The sequence below is a fragment of the Triturus cristatus genome, chromosome 7 (genome assembly GCF_964204655.1).
Source record: "Triturus cristatus chromosome 7, aTriCri1.1, whole genome shotgun sequence".
NCBI lineage: Eukaryota > Metazoa > Chordata > Amphibia > Caudata > Salamandridae > Triturus > Triturus cristatus.
Window position 1 is genome coordinate 1,465,646,319 of NC_140590.1, and position 23,927 is coordinate 1,465,670,245.

Below are 23,927 nucleotides of genomic sequence, written 5' to 3' on the forward strand. Positions count from 1 at the left end.
ACTAAAACAGTACACGTCCCATTGTGTTGCATGACAAAATTGCAACCACTACATCGACCTAATCACTACTTGGCAAAGGTCAGTAGATGCAGAGGTCAGAATAATAATTATATACTTACCATGACGATGTAGTGGAGGTTTATGTAGTACATGTGATATAATTCTAGGTAGATATTATCAAACTCGAGATAGTATCATAGATCAAATAAAGCAATTACCTAAACGCGAGAATCTTAATTGCCGTCAGGACCCTCCGTTACACAGCTGCAAATCCATGTAGCAATTTTGCATCCTTTCTAAAACACCCTTGAGGTATACCTTGTGGTATACCCAGGATGTGTTTAGGTTTGGAGTTGTCTTGAGAGTTGACAGACTTTACTCCTCTCGCCATTAAAGAACGGACAAACACTCTGTCTTTAGTAAAACCATGAATTTCAAGTCACATTTTATTGATATTTTGCAACACAATTCAATTTACAAACAGTTTATGTTTTGGGAATATTTACAGGAATAAATAAAACGGACTTGCAGTTGTAACAAAAAAAGCTAAAGCGAGATTACACTTCACCTGAATTTACAGTCAAAAAATATATGCTATTTTAAAACAAGGGGCTTGGCCTGGAACACAGGAACCGCTGGCCCATATTCCAATTGGCTTGTGCAGTCAGGCATTAATTGCCTTTATTTAGACCCATTGGATCAGGCAGGTGCAACCTGACCATTCCCTACAAAACAAGAATGGAACATTTCTTTTTTTAATATATTTTTGTTTAATTCCTTGAATATAGGGGTCTTTTATTTTTTCTAAACATTGCATGCTCGCCCAGGTTCATGGTACATGGACTGTGATTGGAAATCCAGCTGACATTGTTCATTTGGATGAGGCGAGCATCAAGAAGAGAGAAGCCAGTGAGGAGGTACTGCCAACTTGTGACTGAGTGTGGTATGACAAGTGCTTGTGTGGCATAGGCTTCATGTACTATGCCAATGTCTGAGCGAGGCATCACAGTAGTATGTGTCTCTGAGGGTGAAAGGGGGATATCTGGGTTGCCATTGTCAGAGACTCCTGGCATGTCGATGTCACACCTCTGATTCATCCTCTTTAAATCAACACGTAGAATATCGCCTGTAAGGAGAGGATGAAAGGTGCCGGATAAAGGGATGGTGTTTATAAGCACAGAATCTAGAGGGAAACACACGGAAAAGATGAGCTGATGTTGGCACATGTACGTATTTCTCATAGCACCTGTTTCTAATCTATTTTATGTCACACCGTTTTTATACAGAACAGAGGGGTATATCAGCAACAACCGGCGATAATTATCGCTAAGCACACTTAGCGCTAGGATAATTATCGCCGGCTAGCATGGATTTTTATCGCTGAGATGGCGTGCTATTAGCAACGCTTATCTCAAAAGCGATAAAAATCCTCACGCTAACTGCCTAACGTGAGATTATCGCTGGAAACCCAGCGATAATCTCACGCAATGTGGCGTTAGCTTGTTGATATGGCCTCACAAACTTAGCCATGATATCCACCTTCCATAGGCTATCATGGCTAAGTCAGTCCTGAAGCAGGCATAAGAAAAGTAGCGATAACAGGTGTTATCGCTACTTTTCTTGCCGCTATGCTTCATAGCGTGGGGCTTGATGATAGGAGAAATGTCGCTCAGCGACATTTCTCCTGTCATGTCAGGTCAGGAACGCCCACTTTGCATCTCATTAGAGATGCAAAGCTGGGCGTTAGGAATTCCTAGACTAACGCAAGTTTTCAAGCATTAGCGTGAGCTTGCTAATTAGGTGATAAAATTATCGCCGCTTTTCGGCCGCAAACGGCCGCAAAAGCAGCGATAATTCTATCGCCTCGTCTTGCTGATATGCCCCAGAGTTTGCCAATTCCTTGGCTTTTTGGACTTTCCTAAGGCTTGATGCACATGTTGGGCCTTGTGACCACCCACCAAATCCTTCCCTATATGCTTTGCATAGGAGTGACCAGTCAGATTCCCAGATTGTAACTTTTATATTTGATGCAGGTGAGGTAGGTGCGATCAAATCACTGATTTTCCAAAAGGTTGACCAAGAAAATTGGCACAGGAATATACAATTCCATCAAGTGGTTATCCACTAGGGTCTATAGTGTTTGTTCTTTCATCTCTATCTGTGCAGCCTGTCAATCAGTCTCCTAGTAGGGTTTTAGCTACCGAGTCATGCCTTCCTTAGCAGCCTGCCACAATCTCTTACTTCACCGACTCTGCATGCGACTCTCAACTAATTTCAGGGTTTACTTTACCACCTTTTTAATGTTAGGAATTTGCTCCACGGGTAGGCTAGTGAATTTTAGCGCCCAGAGATTAGTACAGAATCTTCCAACTGCAATACATTAAAATGCATGGCATGTGTAAGACCATGTGAGTGCATCATTGATTTCAATGCAGAAATGCAAGCTATAAAAAAAAATTCCTTCCATAATTCCTTCAGAATGTTAACACTTTTGTACACAGACAAATTTGTTTGAAAGTGGCACAGAATTCTGATTGGGAATTTGGAACGCGTGGACCAAAACGTTGAATTTCAACTTTATATATGTACATTGAGTACGACTGTATACATATTTTTACCATCACTATTCGCCACTCAAAATATGTATAGTTGCGAACTAAATGAAACACATGCAACTCAATGTACCAGTCGTACCCAAGCCCCAGAAAAACTATACGAACTCCCATGATAGCCAGATTACTCCAATTCACATATCATATTTCAGTTTGAAGTGCATGTCAATTCATCGCCCTTCTGATTTATGTGAAAATAAAAATTATCTTCGGAGCACTTGCATAGACTAGTTTGCCCTGGAGACCATGTATAAACCAGAACTCACTAAACGACGTGTGCATGACAATCACTGTTCAAACCGTACTCACAGAAGTTCCTACAGAGGCAGACGAATGCACTTCATTCAATCTCAACAGATTGAGATGCCCAGGGTTCATCTTTTTTTTTAAATGTACATTGATTCAGGAAAAGACTTACTGTGGCCCCATTTTCTAGGTGACCTAGAAGTAGCACACCACCGGTCACACACAAGTACGTGGCAAAATTCATGTCCCCTTATTTTGCAATTTCTGGCAATCAACATACATAGAGGGTAGACAAGGACAGCTAACGCCCTCTGACTACATGCAAATGTAAAGTAATGTTATAGGCTATGGGACTGACTTTACTCTCAGACTGCTTTTACCTAAAGGGTGCTTCTCCCCTATGTGCTGTATTATTTTTTAGAACTGAGTTATGTTACTTTCAAGCTTGTCACTTACACTTCTTACCACATTGTTCCTGACTTTTAGAACTGCACCTCCTCATTTATGTTCACCTTTTCCTCGATAAGCGGATGAGGTATTGAACCTTATACGATTTCGCCTCATTCTCTGCCCTCTTCCAGAATGTACAGATTTATATAGTTTTATATTTCTCAGAGTTTTATGACAAGAGCTCTCCAGAGAAAACCGTCCAAGGGGATCCACCTTATGGGCTGCACGCCAACACGATGAACTTACTAGTTACCAATCAAACCAGGGCAAAGGGTACGTAAATGTGAGTCCTAGATTTAACTAGTGTCCCTTGGTAAAATCCCTGCACGGGGCAAGCATAACTTCCCCAGCTAGATCGGAGACATGCATAAAGACCAAGTGAATGCAATGAGAGGCGCAATAGACCATGTCGAGAAAGTATCTCTGCAATTGTGTCCGAGTTGCCTACCACACCATGGCTGGTGCATCAACACACAATTATATGATGTTACATTGGAGCATCTCTATAGCAACGTTTCTGTCCATGCTTCCGCTGTACGTGTTGGACTAAATATAAGCTGCATATTTTCCCTTACATGTGTGGGGCGTGCATGTTCGTTTTTCGGGTCGGTTTTCTGTTTCTAGGTGTCTTTCATCATAGTAAATACATACAGCCATCAAGAGTCTTCAGAGGGAGTAGGTGACACTGAGACGTCCTCAGAAGCAGCCTCTAAATAATGGCTATGAAACCCGAAGGCGAGGCAAGGTTTTGGCTGCCCATCGACAGGTTCTGAGGAGCAGGTGGAGGGATCCTGTTCCTGGTCACCCTCAAGCTGCATTCAGCAGTCTACGAACTCTGCATGTCTGATATGCCTGAGAGAGGAAACTGCGGATCAGGCAGATGACACAGTCACATGGATGCAGGGAGGCGTGACTGAGGAAGGAACGGGCAGAAGAAAGCAAACCAAATATATGAAAAGTAGGAGAAGAGGCTAAAGTAACCTATTAATGTACATAGTTTTCTTTTTGTTACTGGCTTGATTGAAAGAGACATGATAAAGTGTTACAGACCGGTGGGATGGGAGCAAAGACTCGCCCTGGACCAAGGAAATAGATGTATAGTTGTGCTGAATGTGTTCCAGTGCTTCCAGTGTCCATGGAGAGAAGTCGGGGGCCCGGTGACAAGTTTTGCTCTTCCCATAGTGACTTATGGTAGTAATGGGACAACAGGCGACGCCATAGTGATTTTCTGTCAATGTCATCTGCACTTTAGTCTAGATACCGTTTGGCTGATGACAACTGTTTAAAGAATAAGTTGTGTTCTATGGGATGCTGTTAATGCTAAGAACATAAGCAGACAGCTCAAGTGAATCAAGGTCAGCACCACAAATGTAAAAATCAATGTTTGCATTTTGTCTAGGCATTTAGCACCATATTTCATAGCTCACAATTTGACTCTGTTTTGGTTTTTGACGGTCAGTGCAAAAAGATTGACTGTATATTGGCCACAAACAGCAATACAACCGTTATTTTGTGCTCAATGGCTCAAAAAGAAAGAAAGTAACATCGCCCAGCTTACACTTGTGTAGCAGGGTCCTAACCAGCACATTGATGAAAATGTTGTAACAAGTGAATTACTGGGTGAGCAGATCTCTATAAAACAAAGTGATTTCTTAGAGTCGGTCACCCAAATAAGGTGAAGATGCAAAGGTCACTAGAGAAGGTGGGGGAAGCAGGTGACCCGGCAGATAAAGGTGGTGAAATGGGAAGGAATTCATAAGGATTTCTAGGATGGAGAAAGGAGTATGTTTTGACTCTACTGAATGAGGGGAAAGGAAAACGCGTCCTCCCAGATGCAAATGTAATTCATAATCTTACATGTTTAGTAAAACTAGACGCCTGCTGACCACTCTCATAACTCCCCAGATGGAAACAGCGTACAAGATCTCTCGGGGAGCATGCGCGAAAAATATTTTATGTGAAGACACAGCGTGGACATGCAGGGATAACTGAAGCACACACGTCAAGCTTCCTTGGCGACAGTTATTAATATCAGACCTAAATCACAGTACCCAGAGAGATGAGAACACTAAACACAAACCATAATGACATAGCGATCCATATATAACGATCCTCCGATAACGGGTGTACAATATATCTTTCTTCCATTTATGTATAATTTTTGGGTGTTGGAGCTATTAATCAGGTGACCTTTTCTACTTTGGCAATGTTACACTTGATTAACCACGTGTGGATTCCAATTTTAGCCTTTTTGTGTTTTTTTGGTTATTTTGAGACATAGTAAAGGGTTTGGTTTAAAAGAAAAAAAAAATCAGCATCAGTCCCAAGAAGAGGCAGAGCCCTTGCTGTCGGGGCCTTCTTCCCGCCACCTTGTATGGCTGTTCACATCACTAGGGTGAACACACTTGATAGTATAATCCCCACTCAAACTCCAAATCTCATTATGGAGGAACTATTTAAAATTAGATCACAATCTTTATTCCATACTTTCCTTCTACCCAAACACTTATTTTAGAAACTTCTAACTGAAGAGCGAAGTATAATGTGCCAAATTCGGTGGCTTCTGTGACCGCTAACCAGTTTCCAGTCAAACGGCCATTTCACACAATAGACGGACGTCCCTCCTTCACAAGCTGGATTAAAAGTTGCTGCATCAAAGATAGTTGAACTTGTTGAGCCACTTGCCTTGTTTCAACTACAGTAACACCTTGACAGTTAAATATGCTCTAGTTTTCCCTTTCCCCCTAATTCACTAAACCTTTTTAGCCTTGGTCTACAGTAGTCCAGGAACCCTCTGAGCATTCTCAAGATTCATCCAATACTGGAGCTGTTAGCATCAGTATCTGTATGTTGCTAATCTTCCGAGAGACATCTATCTCCCCAGCCCTTTGATTCTCACACTCGACCGCAGACAGAACTCATGGATCATGCTGTCCACCTAATGATGCATACATGTTCACAGTTCTCAGGTCATTACATTTTTTAAACAAATGCATGCTTGCACCTGTCCTGACTGACCTGTCTATACACTGCAGGAGATGTTATTGATCAAGCGTGCCACCAGTCCTGGTCTAACATGTGTATGCTGGCGGTTAGTGAAGGACATTAGCGTGTTGTGAAGTGAGACAAATGGTGGTTGTGTAAAATCGGGTCATTGGCTTAAGGTCTTGTATCCGTCACTTCAGCACCTGGTCCTTTCTATCACGGAGGATCTCTGCCAACTATTGTCTGCACCAACAGATGCCGCTGAGCCTTCCGTGGGAGATGGGCACACTTGGATACCTTTAGTGTCATAGGCCTGGCTGAGTCTTATGCATAATTAGGTCCCAGATGGCAGGCGACACATCTGATGGATCTGTTCCGGCCAGGACTGGTTGTCCTCTGAAAGAGAAGCACGTCGCATCTGTGCAGATCTGCAGAAAGTATGGCTCACACACCTGAACAGCACGGAGCTCCTGGGAGCCTGCGACCCTGAAGGATGCCCGTCGCCATGCTATAGACGGACCCTAAAATCCAAAACAGGTGGGCGAGATTGCAACAGGCAAAGCAGAAAAGAAGGAACGAGAGAATGGTGTTAAGTGCGAAAGATTAGACTAGAAGCAGGTGAAAATAAAATGGATATGAAAGAGATATTAAAAGAGGGAGCGATTGTCGGAAGGGATCAGGAACCGAAATGGAGAACAATAAGCTGATCAGGGGTAAAATAACACAAGGGAAGAGAGGTTGAAAGGTTGAGATATACTAAAATTGGGCGACCGATATTTTAGGAGATATAAATTAAGAAATACGGGAGAAAAGCTATCAAGCAAGCAAGGGAGTAGAGAAAGGTGAATGCTGACAAAATGTGATTCAAGTGTAGAGGACAAAAAAACTGAATTGGGAGATTAACATGAAACTGCAAACAGAATTGAGAGAAAATGCAGAACATGTCAATGATGGAAAGAGAAAGGGAGAGTGAGATAGAAAGCGAGAAAGGGAAGAAACAGTGCAGATCACATTGCTATAAGAAAGTGAAAAGGATCAAAGAAAGAAGAGGGAGAGAGCGAGTGTAAGGCAGACAAAAAAGGGAGTGAGAGAGGAAAGAAAAAAGAAAGGCAGCCAGATCAAAAACCAAAAGGTAACCTAGGAAACCAAGGGCTAAAATGAAAACATGTATATGGAGACAGGGAGTGATGTCACGAGAAAAAAAGATACTGATAAAGATATTACAGTTGTCAAAGTAGAAAACTGGCTCAATGAGCCAATGACTGAGGGCATCAGACTAGAAACAAGTGACTGAGCGAATAAGAAAAGGGCATATCACCCAAGAAAAGACACTGCATCACAGTATGTATCGAAAGAAAAACTGAAATAGGCATGACGTGTCATAGAAACAAAGAAAAGTAAGCCGAGAGAAACAGGGTAGAAAGCAGGTTTAGGTGGAGCAAGAAAGAGGCAAAGCATTAGAGTGAAAGGGGGGTGGGGTAATCAGCTAGAATGATAAAAAGGAAAGGATGAAGCCGGCAGAGAATGGAAATGTGAAAAAGTGGATGTGTGTGAGAAAGGAAAATAGAGAAAGTTTAATTTGGCAAGAATAACCTCTGTTTAGTGAATATGTGGGATAGTAAAAGAATGTGTATCAATATGAAGTGTCTAGTGAAGAAGGCGAACAATAGACATTGTGTGCAAGAACAGAAGTGTGCAATGAGTAATCACGCTATCAGCAGAGGTGGTCTGCTTCTTCAAATCTTGGTTACGGGCACCCTAAACCATGATGTTTGATTGAAATCGTGCTTACCTCAGACTTTTGATCAAAATTTACCACAATAGATTTTTTCTAATTCTATATTGAGGAATGACTCCAGAAAAGACTATTGCAAACAGAATAAAGAGCAAGACATTGTGCTGAAGGCATGAACAGAGAACAAAGAGGAATGTGTGCTCTGCATTTCACTGAAGCTACAATTAAGGCTTAGCATTACCAAAGATGGTTGATCAGTCAGGTATTGAAATATGACCATTGACTGGTTAGTATACAAAAAATGCCAGATTGGAACCTGTTGGCTTCATCTCTCCCCAGCATCTACTGCAGATTCCAGTGATTAGGAGGAGTGCATTGGTGCCATTTAGAAAATCATTTCATAGGAGACTTGGCTCAGAGGACAGTCTAGTAGCAAGCTGACAAGAGTACCTTTACCACGTCCACCCTCTTGAAAATCTCACAATCCAAAACCAATTCTCCCCTAAAAACAACTCTTCCATCTTAAGATCTACCAGAGATTGGCTTATGATGTGTAGTGTCACTGCCCTGTTAATGATGATGGTGCCTTTCTCACTGGAATCTCCTGCTCTGCCCCACAAACCTCACCCACATGAAACCTTGTGGATGAGCTACCAGCTTGACCATAAGTATGTCATATCCAGGATGTTACTGGACAACTACTCTTTCTCAGGAGTTAAGGAACAAAAGCCATATAACTTATTAGTGAGTCCCGGTCAATAGCCGCGCAGCTTTCACACCAGAAACAAACATTCTTTAGTATAAAACAACTCTGGGAAAACTGCTGGCCTTGTTGATTGCTTGACTGACCAGACACCCTTCCTTTTTAGCTAGGCCAAAGACCCTATTCCAGTTTTTTTACATATATAAAATTGTCCCAGGACAGACAAGTTCAGCGTACGTGTACAGTAGGAAATGTCTACAAGGACCCTTGGCAGAACTTTTTCTGGTCCTCTGTGCCAGTTGACTGAAACACAACATAACATAAATGTGTTTTGGTCAACCTCACTCGCCCTATGGCATCTGTTTGTGTGACGTCTCTCAGTCAAGAGTTCAGATGTGAAAGTAACAAATCCCCGAGGTAGGTGCTGATCCTCCACTTGGTTCTCTTCTAAAAACAAAACCGGAAATTTGGTGGAGTGGAAATAACAGTCTCAAATTCCCCCTCCACCTTTTCACTCAAGCAGAGAAAATAATTAACTGTATAATGAGTGTCTGAAGATTATTGGTGGGTCCAGCAGGAGATTTGTCACAGCTCCATTGTCTCATCTTGCTCCTGATTTAGCACTTCAGTTGTGTTCCTCCAGTACGAAGAAGTCAGCATCTACCACAGATCCCACAGCATGGCTTAAAATGTCACCAAGGATTGTGGTAAAGCCAGGTCATTTCTCTTCCTTGTTCTAAAAGTGACAAAGTACACGAGGCTGAGAGGAACTGACCAGAAGTCTCCGGGTTAGAAGGAACTCAAATATTCCAACGCCACCTCATAAACAAACTTATACTGCTCCTAAAGACAAAAAATGTAGAAGAGAAAAAGGAGGGGTAGATAGTGGAAAATTGAAAGCATGAGGGCAAGGCATAATCAGGGGGGAAGTGAGGAATGAAATGTATGGTAGAAGAGGTGGGTAGTGAGAATCCAGAAGAGCAAGTGAGAAGATGGATGAGGAAAGAGGATTGTAGGGCCATGGCGGAAAGAATTGGGAGTGCATTGATAAAAGTGTGTGGAGTAGAGGAGATAGTGGAGGTGCAGAAGAGAAGAGACAGATGAGGGAATGTAAACAGAGGGTAAACCATGTGGGAGAAAATGTGTAGTTAAAAAGAATGGGTTCAGGCAGGAGTGGAATGTTTAAGAAAGAAGGTAATGTGGATGAGGAAGAAGACAAAATTCAGAAATCAATGTAAACAAGAGGATTGTTCAGACAAAGGGAGAGTCCAAAAAAGAGCAAAGGAGGGATGAGAATCAGGTGAATATAGGAAAGTAAAGAAATAAAAGATGGGAGATAAAGATAGAAGAGAAATATTAAAATATTTAAATAGCTTCTTCTAGGCATTTCTTATATGCAAACATGAACCAGGTACAAACATTATCCTATTTCGTGCTAGGTTAGACAGCTGCAATAGTACAGTACAGACGCATTCTGTTAGACTAGCATAAATTATCAAAAAAGGAAATTCTTTTCAATTAAAAAACAAAAAAAGAAAAATAACAGGAAACGAAAGAAACCGTATCAAATTTCTAGACTAGAATTCACCCCATCCCTAACCTGCTACCATTCTCTACCACGCTTCTCCTCCCATACATAGTTATACCATATCCAGCAGCTTAGCAATTAAGTATCAACCTTAAAGATTACTTTCGTGAAAACATACAGCCAACCTATGAATTCCCTTACCATTGGCTCTCTCTTTTCCTCGATCCATTTGTTAGAAACATTTTCATTCATCTCAAAATGTTGAAATGTAATTATAATGATGGATACAAGTTGACCTACCACTTTCATTCCCCTTCAATCAGAACACCACACGTCTTTTGACAACATAATGCATATATGTGGATGTCATACATCACCATTCCACTCCAAACACTCCCCCTCCCCGAGTTTTATAATACGTGTCTCAAGCACAAACTAGACTGGGATAGGTAAAGGTTCAGTGAAAATCGACTAGAGAAGTGCAACCAGATTGGTCTGCTAATGTCCGCCAGTGGTCACATATTTGGAATAACAGAAATAGGCTAAGCAAGAGAGGTATATATAGGTTTATCTTTATGAGTGGTACTTCCTAGATTTATGGATCCAGGGTAGTGTCTAAGAAAGGAAAACATTTTTCTTCCTCTTAAAAATCTGCCAGAGATATATTTCTTGATAGAAAGTGAGTTCCAGCGGAGCAGGAAAACCTTCAGCAAACATTTTTAACAGTGCTGTTGAGTCGAGATTTAATCCTGAGGCACAAGGAAGGTTTCGCCAATATTTTAAGTTTTAACCTGAAACGCAGATTCTAAATAAAAAAAATCCCAACAATTCTGTCTCCACTCACTCATGTTTTGGTAGTACAAATGTATTTCTCATTCAGATTCAGTGGAGCCGACTAAACACAAATTGAAAAGATTTACAATTGTGTAGGCATCTTCTAAATATATATTTTTGTGCAATAAAAAAATCAATGAATAGAAATTACTTTTAGGTTGAATTCAGTACGCAAATGATGAGTTAACTTGATTACATTTGAAAAAAGTTTAATATGATGTATAGAAGTGTGTTTTTCAATTGATTTAGTTAAATTACATTTTAGATCGAAAGGATGCTGTTTCTGTCAATCACTCATGAATTCACCCCATCCTAGCCTGTTCCCTGGTGCATCTACTCTCCTCACAAGATCTGCAAAGCAAAGACAGCTGATGTGATTGTTTATTCTTTCAGTTATGAATATAAAGTTTTCAATTACTTTTCTAGTGTTCCAGATATGTTGCAACTTCCAAGGTCTTTCCGCTGTAATTCCACTATGTAGATGGGTCCTGTTAATTTGTGTGCAGTGATATTGTTGACATATATGTTTTATTTGAACAACTCAAGAGGTCAATAGATGGGATAGTGCTGATGTGTTAAAATATATAAAATATATAGTTATATAATATATATGTGTACCCCATCATTCTGGGTGTGATCCAGATTTTTCTGAAGGCTTTTGCACTTTTCTCAGTGCTAATAGGGATGCTGTCCAACGCTTGTAATTCTTCTCCTCATTTGGGACTTAGAGTGGTTTATGATTTATTACAATGTTGTTTAACTCTGCATTTGAGCCTTTATGTAATTTATCCTGTTTTGCTTGAACTTGGGATTTTTGTAATAAAACCCTTTAAATTTTCCCTGATCTAGTACTCATTTACTGAGTGGTCCCAGTCACTTGTTTTTGCTACTCTATAAAACTGATGTTGGGAAGGGTGCTATTTTGCCCAATTACTTATAGTGGGAGGACCATCTAAAAAAATGTTTGAGTTTTCTCAATTTCGTGGTGTCCTGAATGGTGGAGTACGGTTTTGCTCCCATAGGATTGAACATGAATATGCTATCCGCCCCAGACTCTTAGCACTGCCAAGTTGTGATGTGTTGTGCCAGGTTTGAAGGGTAATGCAGGTATCAGCAAAGGCTGCTCTAGAATGCAGACATATGCCCCATCCATTTTCAGAGAATCGAACTAAAGAGGTCAGTAAAAGAATCTTAAAAGCAATGTAGCGTGTCTTTCTATCATCTCCATAAGACTTCACCATCCTGCTTTATTCCCTAAAGGTATGTTTGTACAGTTATACAGTTTCATTATAAAACAAACGAAGCAGGGGAGTTCAGGGTAATTCTGAAGAACTCCTGATTTGCGCTATAAGCACTTTTTTGCTCTATTCTTTAAATTCACTATCCGGCAAATCGAATACCAGGTCCTTAACTCTGGAAACGTGACATTACTTTGGTGCCACACATAAGTAAAAGTTCCTTGATTGGTCAGAATTTGTCAGTAGGGGAGTTTTAGTGCAAGATCCAGTAGTGCTTTCAAAGTATGCCTCTGTCTTGCTCACATTCGTATTGTAGTACTGGCTCAGGCTCCCACTAGAGTGCAACTGTGTGCCAAACAAATCATGGGCATTCTCATATGTACCCATTTTCTTTTGTTATCAACCCAAAAAACTAACCCAATATGCTCAGAAGAAGAAATATTGAAATGTTTACTTGTAAATTGGGGCAGCCCACATTGAATGCCATATATAGAGTCGAGAAATCGATGTATTTCTAACACCATATTAGCATGAGAAAGGCTGGCATGGCCACGAATGGTACTTTTTGTGAGACACTGTACAGCTTCACTTGTATGGAACCAACCACCCATTGTACTCCTCGGAACGCCTTTGTAATATCAGATAATTTATCCATGTGTTCTTCGACCACCTTTCATTCAGATGATATCTTGAGTGTCTTTAACTGCCTATCTTCATATTATTTGGCCCAATACACTTATTGTCCTTGGTATTCGCTGAGCCTTGATGTTCATATACTGTGGAGGTTGGTGAAAGATGACTACTCTAGACACTTGATGGTGGTCTCCTACTTTTTAGCCCTTATATCGTTCTAAAGAAAGAATAGCTCATCATAAGCATCTATACAGTTGTGCTCCACTGACATGAAATCCTAACGCTCGGCCTAATTTCTTGTGCTAAGATATTGATCGAAACCCATGGACCTCTCCACTGTATACATTGGAATACATTAATGGTTCCTTGAACTCAAGCGGTGGTCGAATTTTAGGTCCTTTGACAGAGCAACCTAAGCTGTTTCCTGTACTACTAATCAGTAGTTTATGTCTACATCTCGAGTCTACATGTAATTAGATTGGATGCTAGGCAACGTAGAGTACCAAGATTGTCCTAGGTCAAACACTTCAACATAAAAGGACAGCCTCCTTTCAGGTGGGTGACACTTGATACCATAACGAATCAGTAGTTTTGTTTCATTGTGGAAACATGCTAAACATATAAGATAAATACACTGGGAATCAGAGAGCAAAGCTTGAGTGCTGTTTGCTTCAAAAGTCTTACCAGAGTTTCCACCATGTTGGATTTGTTATTTCTTAGCGTCTTCACTGTGTGAAACACATCGATGATGTTCTGCTGTTGGATCATCTCGCAAACGCTGCAGATGGCACAGAATGTTCCGCTGCGCCCACCACCATTCCTGTGTAATATAGAGATGGTAAGCTACCGGCAGAATTCCTATCATTTGCCAAGAACAAAAATAAGATACAGTACAAACTTGGCGCAATTACATTAACCTTGACGATTTCGAACCCCCAACTCTCACTGGATGTCAGATCACTTGGATTCATAGTCAACACCAACCTCTCCCTCAACTCATACATTGCCAACAAACCAAAAATGGCCACTCCCTCTTCTAAAGAAAGTCATCCATTTCATCCAGAAAGCTAATTCAGAATTGTAGTTCAAGTCCTTATACCCTTGTGTCTGGATTGGGGTAATGCTTCCAAAACTCCATGCTGACACCCCTAGGGCAATACTACAGCACATCTCATCCAGGGCCTGAAGAAATAGGATCAGATCACCTTCACCCTGATGGGACTCCATTGGCTCCCTTTAGCAGCCTGCACCCTCTTCAAAGCTAGCTGCATCATATACAAAGTCATCACAACCATCACCCCTCTCATCTTGCAGACAGGTTCACCTACTCTAGTGATTCTCTGCACTGCAAGGACACCATCAGACTGTAGACTAATAAGTTTAAAAAATAAAAAATAAAAAAGAAGGCAACAGGTCGTTTCAACCTATGCACCCAGGATCGGGAACAACATCCCCATAGCCATCATGCCTACCCCGTCGCTGCTCCAATTCAGGAGAGAGTTGAAGACTCACCTCTTTAAAGAACACTGCATCACAATGCATTAACCGTTCACTACTCATCTTCTTTTCCTATTACTCATTGACTTTAAGCTTGCCTTTGGCCATCATTTTCACACACAACAGAAGCTTAATTTACAGAAGATTCTGAGGGGGCCAATACAATTTAAATCACGGAGAACGTGTCTTAAAAGATGTAACCTCCCTCAAATGAACTATATCCTGACTGCACAAACACACATGCTATGTTAAGTTATGTTACGTTAGTGGTGTTTTTTGTTGTACAATATAACGTGTCACCACAAAGTCCCTTCAGTCTGCTCGTGGGCTGGCTTGAGAAGGTCATAACTAGTAGGTTCAAATATTCAAGTTACAGAGTGCTCGGTGAATCTTGTGCATTGGGTGGTAGTAGGGAGGGCTTTTAAATGAGCATATTTACAAATTTCGGATTTCCATATCCCTTTGGGCATGACTTGTTATCCGCTAGGTTGGCTACCATTCAACCAAGAGCAGAATGGCCAGTTTTGGTTGAACATCTGAATATGGAAACTGCTGCTGTCTTAGATATGACCCGTTTGTCAAGCTTTCACACCCAAGTTAATCTTATGGTCTTGTTTGTGTAATGAGGTTACCTAGGCATTGCTTAGCCTCAGTGCCGACTGTAGTGCTGTTGGCACCTGGTGCGACAATTGTTTTTGACAACCCCCCACCAATTACACCCTCCACGGATTACCTCAGTACCACCCTATACAGTGCCCCTCATATCTCCATAGCCTCTCACTCACTCATATACATTTCATTTGTTTTAAAGCACAGGATGGGGTTAGCTTTACGAATTAAAATGTAAATCTATCCAAATGAACCCTTTTATCAACATTAGTAATAGATAATTAAAGACTAGAGAAAAAAACATAACATCCTAACCATTGCATGCAGCTCTTTTATGCCAGTTCATACGTCACTGTTCTACGTTTGGATTGTAACTTATGAAATGCTGTAACAAAAGGATCTCTGTGACGACAAAAGCAATAATCCGCTGAGCAATCCACATAAAATACAGGTCTGGGTTCTGCATGGTACACATTCTTTGTAGCAGCCATATTACCCTCTGCACTACTTTAGGATAAGTCAGACTGCCACTCTGATCTCTCACCATCAGGAATATTAAATACCAGCGTTATTGTGACATTTTTGTTGCTGCCTGAAAACTACTGGATGATCAAAGAACTCTGCAAGTGACTTTAAATCCTACAGTTATTTCCAAACAGAGAACCCTCCAGGTCAGCACCAGTTGTGGCTGCAACAGTCGCACCACCCTAAAAGCGTTCTTGCTTATCTCTATTATTAATATTATTGGACACTGGCAAAATCACCCACCTCCTGGTACACACAGCATTGTTTCTCTGGTGACTTGCCCTCCGGTGAGTCTCACTAGTGTTTTGGGGTGACTCCAGTTTATATCCTTGTGGTTTGGCTATTGTATGGTTTGTTCGGTCCTTTCAAAATCTTTCGACATCAGTCAATCAACTGCCTGCTAATTTGGGCTCAAGGGTAATTTACTTCCTTCATTCATTTGATGTGCTCATGAAGGACACCTTTCAATGCATAAAATGGTTTATGAAGTCGAAGTGTATTGACTCAGAAGTCTTAGTACATGTACCTAAGTTCCAAGCATATTCAAAAATTATAGCTTGTCAAAAAACAAGCTAGCCTCAGAAAATATAATAAGGATTCTGCATAGATTAGTTATAACATTGCATTGACGATCCAGCGCATCTTGACACAGCTGTACTTAGATATTAATATATGCCAACATGATGGACTGTGCAATTGATATCAGGAGAAAGACTCGTCTTTCCAAGCGGGACTTGGATGCACAACGTCCCACCACCATTTTTTTCCTCGCCATCGCGGGTTGGTGTCACTGTTAAAAAAAAACATTTACAAATGGCAACAATTTCAAGGGGGTCATGCATACTCACAAGCAGTGAACTACAGTGCGGGCATCTCGGCCGTCGTACTGCTCTTGCCACTTTTCAAGCCTTCGGACCACCTTGAGAATGGAGCGCTTGGAGGGCGGGGTGTCCCTATACGCTGGCCAACCAATGTACTGCAAGTGTTGGACAATGCGATACCCATCCTGGGGCTGAAAAAGACAACAGAAATCATTATTTTTGAGGGCAGGTGTAACTTGCAATGTATCACTGTCCATGCCACAGAACATGCTACACGGTCATAGAAAACGTCATGAAGCTCCGTAAGCTCTGCCGCTGAGCCACAGCATGTCACTGCCACCTAAGACTCATATTTCTACTTTTTGTGGGAAGGTTGATACAGTAATTGGAAATGTGAGGTCATCTAATATTTCACAATCAGCAATTTTTAAACCAGGGCCACATCATCAACAATAAATATCGTAGCCCAAACCTCCCAGAAGAATGCTACCAGAACCATGGCCACATCAAAAGAATAAAGGGTATGCTGGCACATAACCAATAATACAGAATAATAGGAATGCCCACTTCTGAAACACCTGAAGCAAGCTAGTACATACTGCGGATGTGAATCAATGGAGACAGCAGACAGTGCATAGCACAGTTCATCTAGGCCCTATAAAGACCACGCCTCAATTATTAATGACATGGCGAATCTCACTAAGTAAAGATTACATGCCGAAGTAGAGAACAAAGCCTAAACCAGATAGAGATATTCAGCTTGTATCTAAGCCACGCTTCCGTAAACATATAAGACTCCTCAACTGACTAAGGGCTGATTTAGTAGTCAGCCGCCTAGCTGTCATATGACTGGGTTAGCACACTAGCTGAAGTTGCAGCCTCACCAGATCTGGTCTGCCATAGAGTTATGACGGACCTCTTATCAGATGCACCTTCTGAAAAGAGAGCCCTAGGTTAGGGGGTGGTCTAGCTTCAGAAAAAGTATGACTAATGTCCACCATGTGCTGGAAGTTTTCTTTGAGGGCAAGAAGGACGATGGTACAGTTTTCCTTCCCAGGGTGACACGGAGTCCCATACAGAAAGGACACTGTTCCCATAGCGTTGTATCTGCCAAGGAGGTTTCACAACAGCTGGGCTGGCAGGAGTTCTAAATCTGATAAATCACATTCCGCCAACTTCGAAATAAGGTGGCGGAACTGAGAGGAGGGCGATCTGGATGTCTGCCATTTTTGGGTGAATGCCCATGTGCACCCTCTATGAAATGAGTTCTGTATGCACCAATAACATCCACTCATTACAGTGGAAAGTTTGGGCCCTGAAAGAAATGTCCCCACAGCATATCCTAGGTGGGGCCCATTTCCAACGCAGGTAAACCTAGCTATGATGCTCTTCATACGCCCTTGGCTTGGCCTCCCTGTTCTTATTTTTTTCAACCCTAGAAGGGCGATGACTACCATGACTTTGAGGTGTGCAAAGTTGCATCGTTTTATGGAACTTTTTCAAAATGTAATGACATTTCCGCAATATTGTGTGAATTATACTTTCAAAAAAAGGTGTGGTTTGGAGTATCTCTTTTTTCAAACGAGGCCATAGCTCATGTATAAAACAGTCTGACAAGATACCAGTGGGAGACTGGTTCGAGCACAAAATAACCCTCAGTGAGACATGTTCTACTTAAACTAAAATGCCACGGCTACATTTAGGCGAAATTCCAAAATTTCGAAAAATGTAAAAATATCACTATATTAGGAAGTTTTTAAACTATTGTTTAGTTTTTCCACAGAATTGCTTTGCAAGCCTAATTTGAAATGATATCCTGTCTAACTCTAGACTCACTATCGCGGTCACACTATTAGCATATTTCTTAGATTTTCTCTGGCTTAAGACCAGCAAAATGAGGCGATTGCCTTACCCTCGCCATATTGCAGATTCTGAATATTCGGTTAATGATATCTTCATCGATGTCGGCTGAAACAAACTCCACCTGGATCGGCCCGTAGCAGCAGGAGGTCTTCTCTGGCCAGTACTGCACGCAGAGCTGCTCCCGCGGATGAGAGAAGGAAACACAGCTGAATATTAGGATCACACACAATGCTAATGTCCCATCGATTTTGGACTTAAACACGCACAGATGCAAAAAATGAAAGTGTTACTTTGCCTTGCCTTCCATATTGTTCTTAAAAGATTCTGAATTCGATGTCATTGCTCTTTGCTGTATAATTACAGCACAGTGTTATGCCAAACAAGATTGATTGACGTTGGAAAAGATCAGGCCGGAGCAGGTGCATTAAAAGAGACTTTTGACACAAACACCTGAGCAGGCTGACAGCTGGAAATATATTTTGATCTGTATCATGTAGAAAGTGGAGGTGGGTAAAGCTATAATTTTAACCACGAAGTTCTGCGAAGGTGTTAAACTTTAAAAACGGATGAAATCTCCTGTATTTAGTCAGAATTCCCCCCCCCCCAAAAAAAATACGTTTTGCAAGACAATTCTTCAGCAAAAAAATGGGCTGTGTATGATTATTTTTTTGATTAGCAAATAATTGCAGACTTTCTATCAGCTATTTTCCTAAAAACTTTGGCAACTTTATTAACTCTATTAAGATGTCAAACTTTCAATAGAAAAACTTCCCGAATTGACAAAAGCCAAGTCAATAAATTTCAGACCCATGTAATTGAAATTATAGAACGCTAGAAAGCAATCTGGCAATATTAACTCTTGTGAAGGGGAAACAACCTTTACAATGCAGTCATTAAATCGCACTACCTTTACAACGCAGTCATAACATCGCAACATCCTTTACATCGCATGTCATTACAACGCAGCAATTACATCGCATGTCACTACAACGCATGTCATTACAACGCATGTCACTACAGTGCAGGCATTACATCGCAAGTCATTACAATGCATACCATTACAACGCATAGTACCCTTACACTATCCGACACTTACCCTACTGTTGCACTCACTGGAGTTAGAATAGTAATTTTCTCCCCTACACTATCCGACACTTACCCTACTGTTGCACTCACTGGAGTTAGAATAGTAATTGTTACCCCTACACTATCCAACACTTACCCTACTGTTGCACTCACTGGAGTTAGAATAGTAATTTTTACCCCTACACTATCCAACACTTTCCTTAAATGCAATGTAATGGTATGCGTTGTAATGGTATGCGTTGTAATGGTATAATGTGATGTAATGGAATGTGTTGTAAAGTTAGTTTCTAAAAATGCAATGTAATGGCATGGGATGTAAAAGAATGCGTTGTAAAGGATGTTGCGATTTAAAAACTGTGTTGTAAAGGCATGTGTTGTAAATGTATGCGTTGTAACGTCATACATTTCTTGTGACGTGACAATTGAGTTGTAGGTATGTAAGATTGAATCGTAGGTTTATGAGTTGGAATGATAAGAATGTAAGGTGAATGGAATGTATAGGGAGTGGCAGGTATGTAAGGTAAAATGGTAGGTATGCAAGAATGGAATGGTGGAAGGTGATGACTTAGATGGAAACCTTTTTGAAGAAAATTTGAGATTGGCCCTAGCAGCAGGTGTAGGAAGAGTGCAATGATTGGGCACTGGGCTTCCCTATGCAGTTATAAATACAACATTGACACTGCTTTGTTGTCTGAGTGGGTCATGTAGCCTAATTTATATGTGCTTAGCCAGGAGGCAGCTACTCATGGTATGAAAGTAGGGCCTCATTTACTACTTTTTGGCGTAGGGCAGTGACACAAGTCTCCTTGCTGCACTGCCCTGTGTCAAAAGGAAGGGGCAGGAATGTGCCGTATCAACGTAATGCGGCACATTACTGTCCTTTCTGCCTGCACCGGTGCACAAATTGGTGCCTAGTGCCATCGCAGGCACCCCATGAGGCAAGGGTGTCTGCATTGTTGGTACGGTTGTTTTTGTGCTGAAAGGGAAACCTTTTTGCACAAAAACAATCAACTGAAGTGTTTTCCTCTATTTGTATGTGCTGCTGAATGCAGCACACGTAGAAAGAGGAAAAACGAGGAGAAAGAAAGTTATTTCTCCTTGTTACATCTCCCCTGCTGAGGTTCACTGTTTTGACGCATTACTAGGTTTACAGATCTGGGAATGTGTCAAAACCATGGGTGTTGAGTGGGAAAAACCCCCTGCAATACCATAGAATGCATCCTTGATGCAGAGTAAGACAAGGCAGCGCTAAGCCACACAGGGTGGCTTTGCATCACCTCACAGATATGATTGAGGGCCTGCGCTACCGAAGGGTCATCAAAAGTGACGCTCCGGTATTGCAGGCCTCGTTTGAATGAGGCCGATAGTGTCCATGTCCAAAGTAGCTTGACTCTTGACACAGCAAGGCAAATGGCAGCTCTGATATCACCACCAATGTGGCACCACCATTCAGTGCTAGCTGGAGAAAGCTGCTTGTCATGTACACTTTGCCTTGATTGTTTATCATTGGAGAGTGAACAGGATGCTGAAGGGGTGTAAGCACAACACTAACCCGACCTCTTCAAGCGGTTTGCTTGATAACGCATCAACGTCGATAATATCGACCTGCAGAAATATTGCATCCACCACATCATCAAGGTTAGAAAATATTTACAATTTTTAACTCCATCTCTACTTTCCCTTGTTAGGTAGTGTGTAGGTCGATGTAGTGGTTGCATTATTCTTGTCATGTGAAAATGTGCATGTGATAAAGTGGTGGTACACCCTCCGTGCTCATGGCAACCAAACATGCACATACAACTGCATTATTCTGCCAATGGAAGCAATGCTGTTTTTGTAACCATGCTACCTATCCATTTCTTTTGGGTAGGGCAAAACCTAGAAAGGATCATGTCAGGTAGTGTGTGTGGAATCACTGAACCATGCAGTCATTCCAGAGAACTGCTCCAAGATCAGAGTAACGTATTTATTAATTCCCTTCCTTAAACCCATACAGACAATCAACTGCTCCGCATCTGATGCAAAGGGTGCCATTTGCACCACTGGCTGCTGCCACTGTATCATGGCATCCACAGGAGAACAACCTATTGAATACAAATAGGAACAAGAAAGGGGCCTTTCTGTGTCTTACCACTTGAGAGTCAGCGCTGCCTGCATCCATTAACAGAACGCTGCCTGGCGTATGATAACTGCCATGTTTTTACATCCAGAAACCGACTTGGATATTTAAATTACTAGAATCAGAATTCATAAAGTATGTGGAAAGTGGGACAGGCTCAAAAGAACTGCTGGAAAAATGAAGATAATCCAATCGGAAGAAACACAGTATGCAAAACCAGCCACTCCAGCTGTGAAGCTGTGAATTGAGGTGAGGCAGATGAAACCAAGCAGAAAGTGATTATGGGAAATTGTTATGGACGGCCTCTCAGCGGGAGGCGGCAGAGCGCGGCTAGGGCGCGGATACTGGGGCCGGGCGAGTGTTCTCGGCAGCGCAGAATCCTAAATACATATAAATCACCTTCTCTGGCTCAATGCGGCCATTCGCCACTGGTGAAAATGTATGAGGGGTCTATCAGCTGTATTACAAGGATATTTTTAAAACTGAGTCCCTTCCTTTTCTCCCTCCTTTTGTAACAGGTATGGACCATTTGTAAACTGTGTTTTGGGTCAGGCTTGACAGCCCGCCTGTGATCAGGACGTATTGTTACCAATCCTCTTGAATATGCATAGAGTGGGCCGTGGCCCACACAGAGGAGTTTTAGTCTCTCACCTCCTGCTGTTGACTGTTTTCCCTCTCATTCTGCATTCCAGGAAGTGCTGCCTTTAGAATCAATGTACGACTATTTTACATCTGAAAGTACACTCAGTCATCCAGGGGTGCTTGGGATGCTTGGGTAAAACGGGCGTGGCCCGCCACTCATGCAAGAAGGGTGGAAAAAGCACAGACTAGCATCTTGCACAAAAGGGCTGGCTGCATGGTAATGAAGCAGGAAGGGATGGGTTCGAGCTGGGGTTCAACTGTGCATGGCCGGGCTGGGCCTTCGCCCTAAAGGAAAATGCCAGCGCGCCTACGTAAATAGTAGGAGGTGCTCAGTCTGTGCTGTTGCTGGAAATGCATGCCCTACGGGCGCCTAACGCTTCCGCTCAGGGAGGAGTCAGCACAGCAGAGCGGGCCAGCAATGAGTATGAGCACGGGGCAGGTATGAGTGGTGGGTGCTATTACTCTGAGACTGCTGGCAGGCAGTGATGTTGGATGGTGGGAAGCGGCAGCATCTTTACTGAACTTTCCCAGTGTGGCCCACTTGCAGGCGGTATCATTCTGTTGGCTACTGGACTTCTTTCGCAGGTACCTGATTGTGTAAGCAGTGAGTGTAATTGTTCCACCATACCACTGCTTTGTTTACTTTTACACACTATATCATTCGCTTGGGGTTTTTTTTGTTTACACTTTTATATAGCGCAAACCCGAAGGTGTTATTGGAGGGATTTACATCAAGAGCACCAGTCACAGACGGATGTATTCATTTTTTGTAGGCACAGGGGGATTAAGTGATTTGCCCCGAATCACTGGGTGTTCAGCCACACTGACTCATCCATGTTCAGTCGATTAAGGAAAGGACGAAAGGTCTGTAGTTAAACAATGACAGTCTCATAAGCGCATTCATTTTACAAGACATTGCTGCATGCGACAAACACCATTAATCATTTTTGGTTAGACAATTTTATAAAAACTTGCCCCGCAAGCACACATATTTTCATATTCTCATCATGTTAAAGGACCGTAGTAAATTAGATTTCTTCTGGAATCGTGGCCTAGTTTTTAGGGTGACATTGCTTTCTAAATGCTGCAAATAACAGGCGATACTATTAACTATTTTAAACAGTACTGCACACAAATAGTGGGTTCGTCCTATTTTTTTTTTAAAGGGAAACATCACATTTGTGAGTGTGCCTGAATATGATAAACTTTAAATGGGTCACTATATGTTTACAATCACAAAAGCTAACAGCACTGCACACGTATGTGATAAAATTCGAAGTGAAGAATTTGCACCTATGCAACTGTCGGTTTTAAATTTTCAAGTGCCCTATTCTCCATTTTATAGAGAGTTTGCCTTTATTCTGCACTGCAAAGAGCTAGCACCACTATTACCCAGTTGATATGGATTGGTCAACAGTTGAACTCAGATGGATGAAGTGCTGATTTGGCCCTGTCAAGATCTCACCTTGTAACTTGCAGGTCGTAAGTTGGTGCGAACAAGGGGGTATATCAACAAGGGGCCGCGGTAATCATCGCAAATCACGCTTAGCGCGATTTGCATTATCGCAGTATATCGCCGGTTCACATCGCCGTGTTAGTGGCTTATTTACAACGATTTGCTAACAGGCAATGTTAAACCTTCGATATATGTCGATTTAAAGCAATATCGCCTGAAAACCAGCGAAGTCAGCATTGCGCAGAGTAAAATGTTGATAATAAGGAGATGTGGATGTAACCTTACAATCCACCTCCCATTATGCACATGGCTAAGTCGGAAAATTTCCAGACGTTAGTTTTCGGC

At 41.7% G+C, this 23,927-nt stretch overlaps 1 protein-coding gene across 4 annotated transcripts in view; it reads right to left on the reverse strand.

Moving 5' to 3' along the window:
* Positions 1 to 1,637: 1,637 nt before the first annotated feature.
* The window catches only part of PTPRT (protein tyrosine phosphatase receptor type T), a 1,546,842-nt gene continuing 1,524,552 nt past the window's right edge, over positions 1,638 to 23,927 (reverse strand). For all 4 annotated transcript variants that reach the window (XM_085619228.1, XM_085619229.1, XM_085619230.1 and 1 more), the window contains 4 exons: positions 18,329 to 18,454; positions 16,444 to 16,607; positions 13,649 to 13,784; positions 1,638 to 9,574 (listed from right to left, as the gene is read on the reverse strand). In XM_085619228.1, coding sequence (XP_085475354.1) covers positions 9,521 to 9,574; positions 13,649 to 13,784; positions 16,444 to 16,607; positions 18,329 to 18,454 — 480 coding nt within the window. In that variant the 3' untranslated portion in view covers positions 1,638 to 9,520. The remainder of the gene's footprint in view (positions 9,575 to 13,648; positions 13,785 to 16,443; positions 16,608 to 18,328; positions 18,455 to 23,927) is intronic.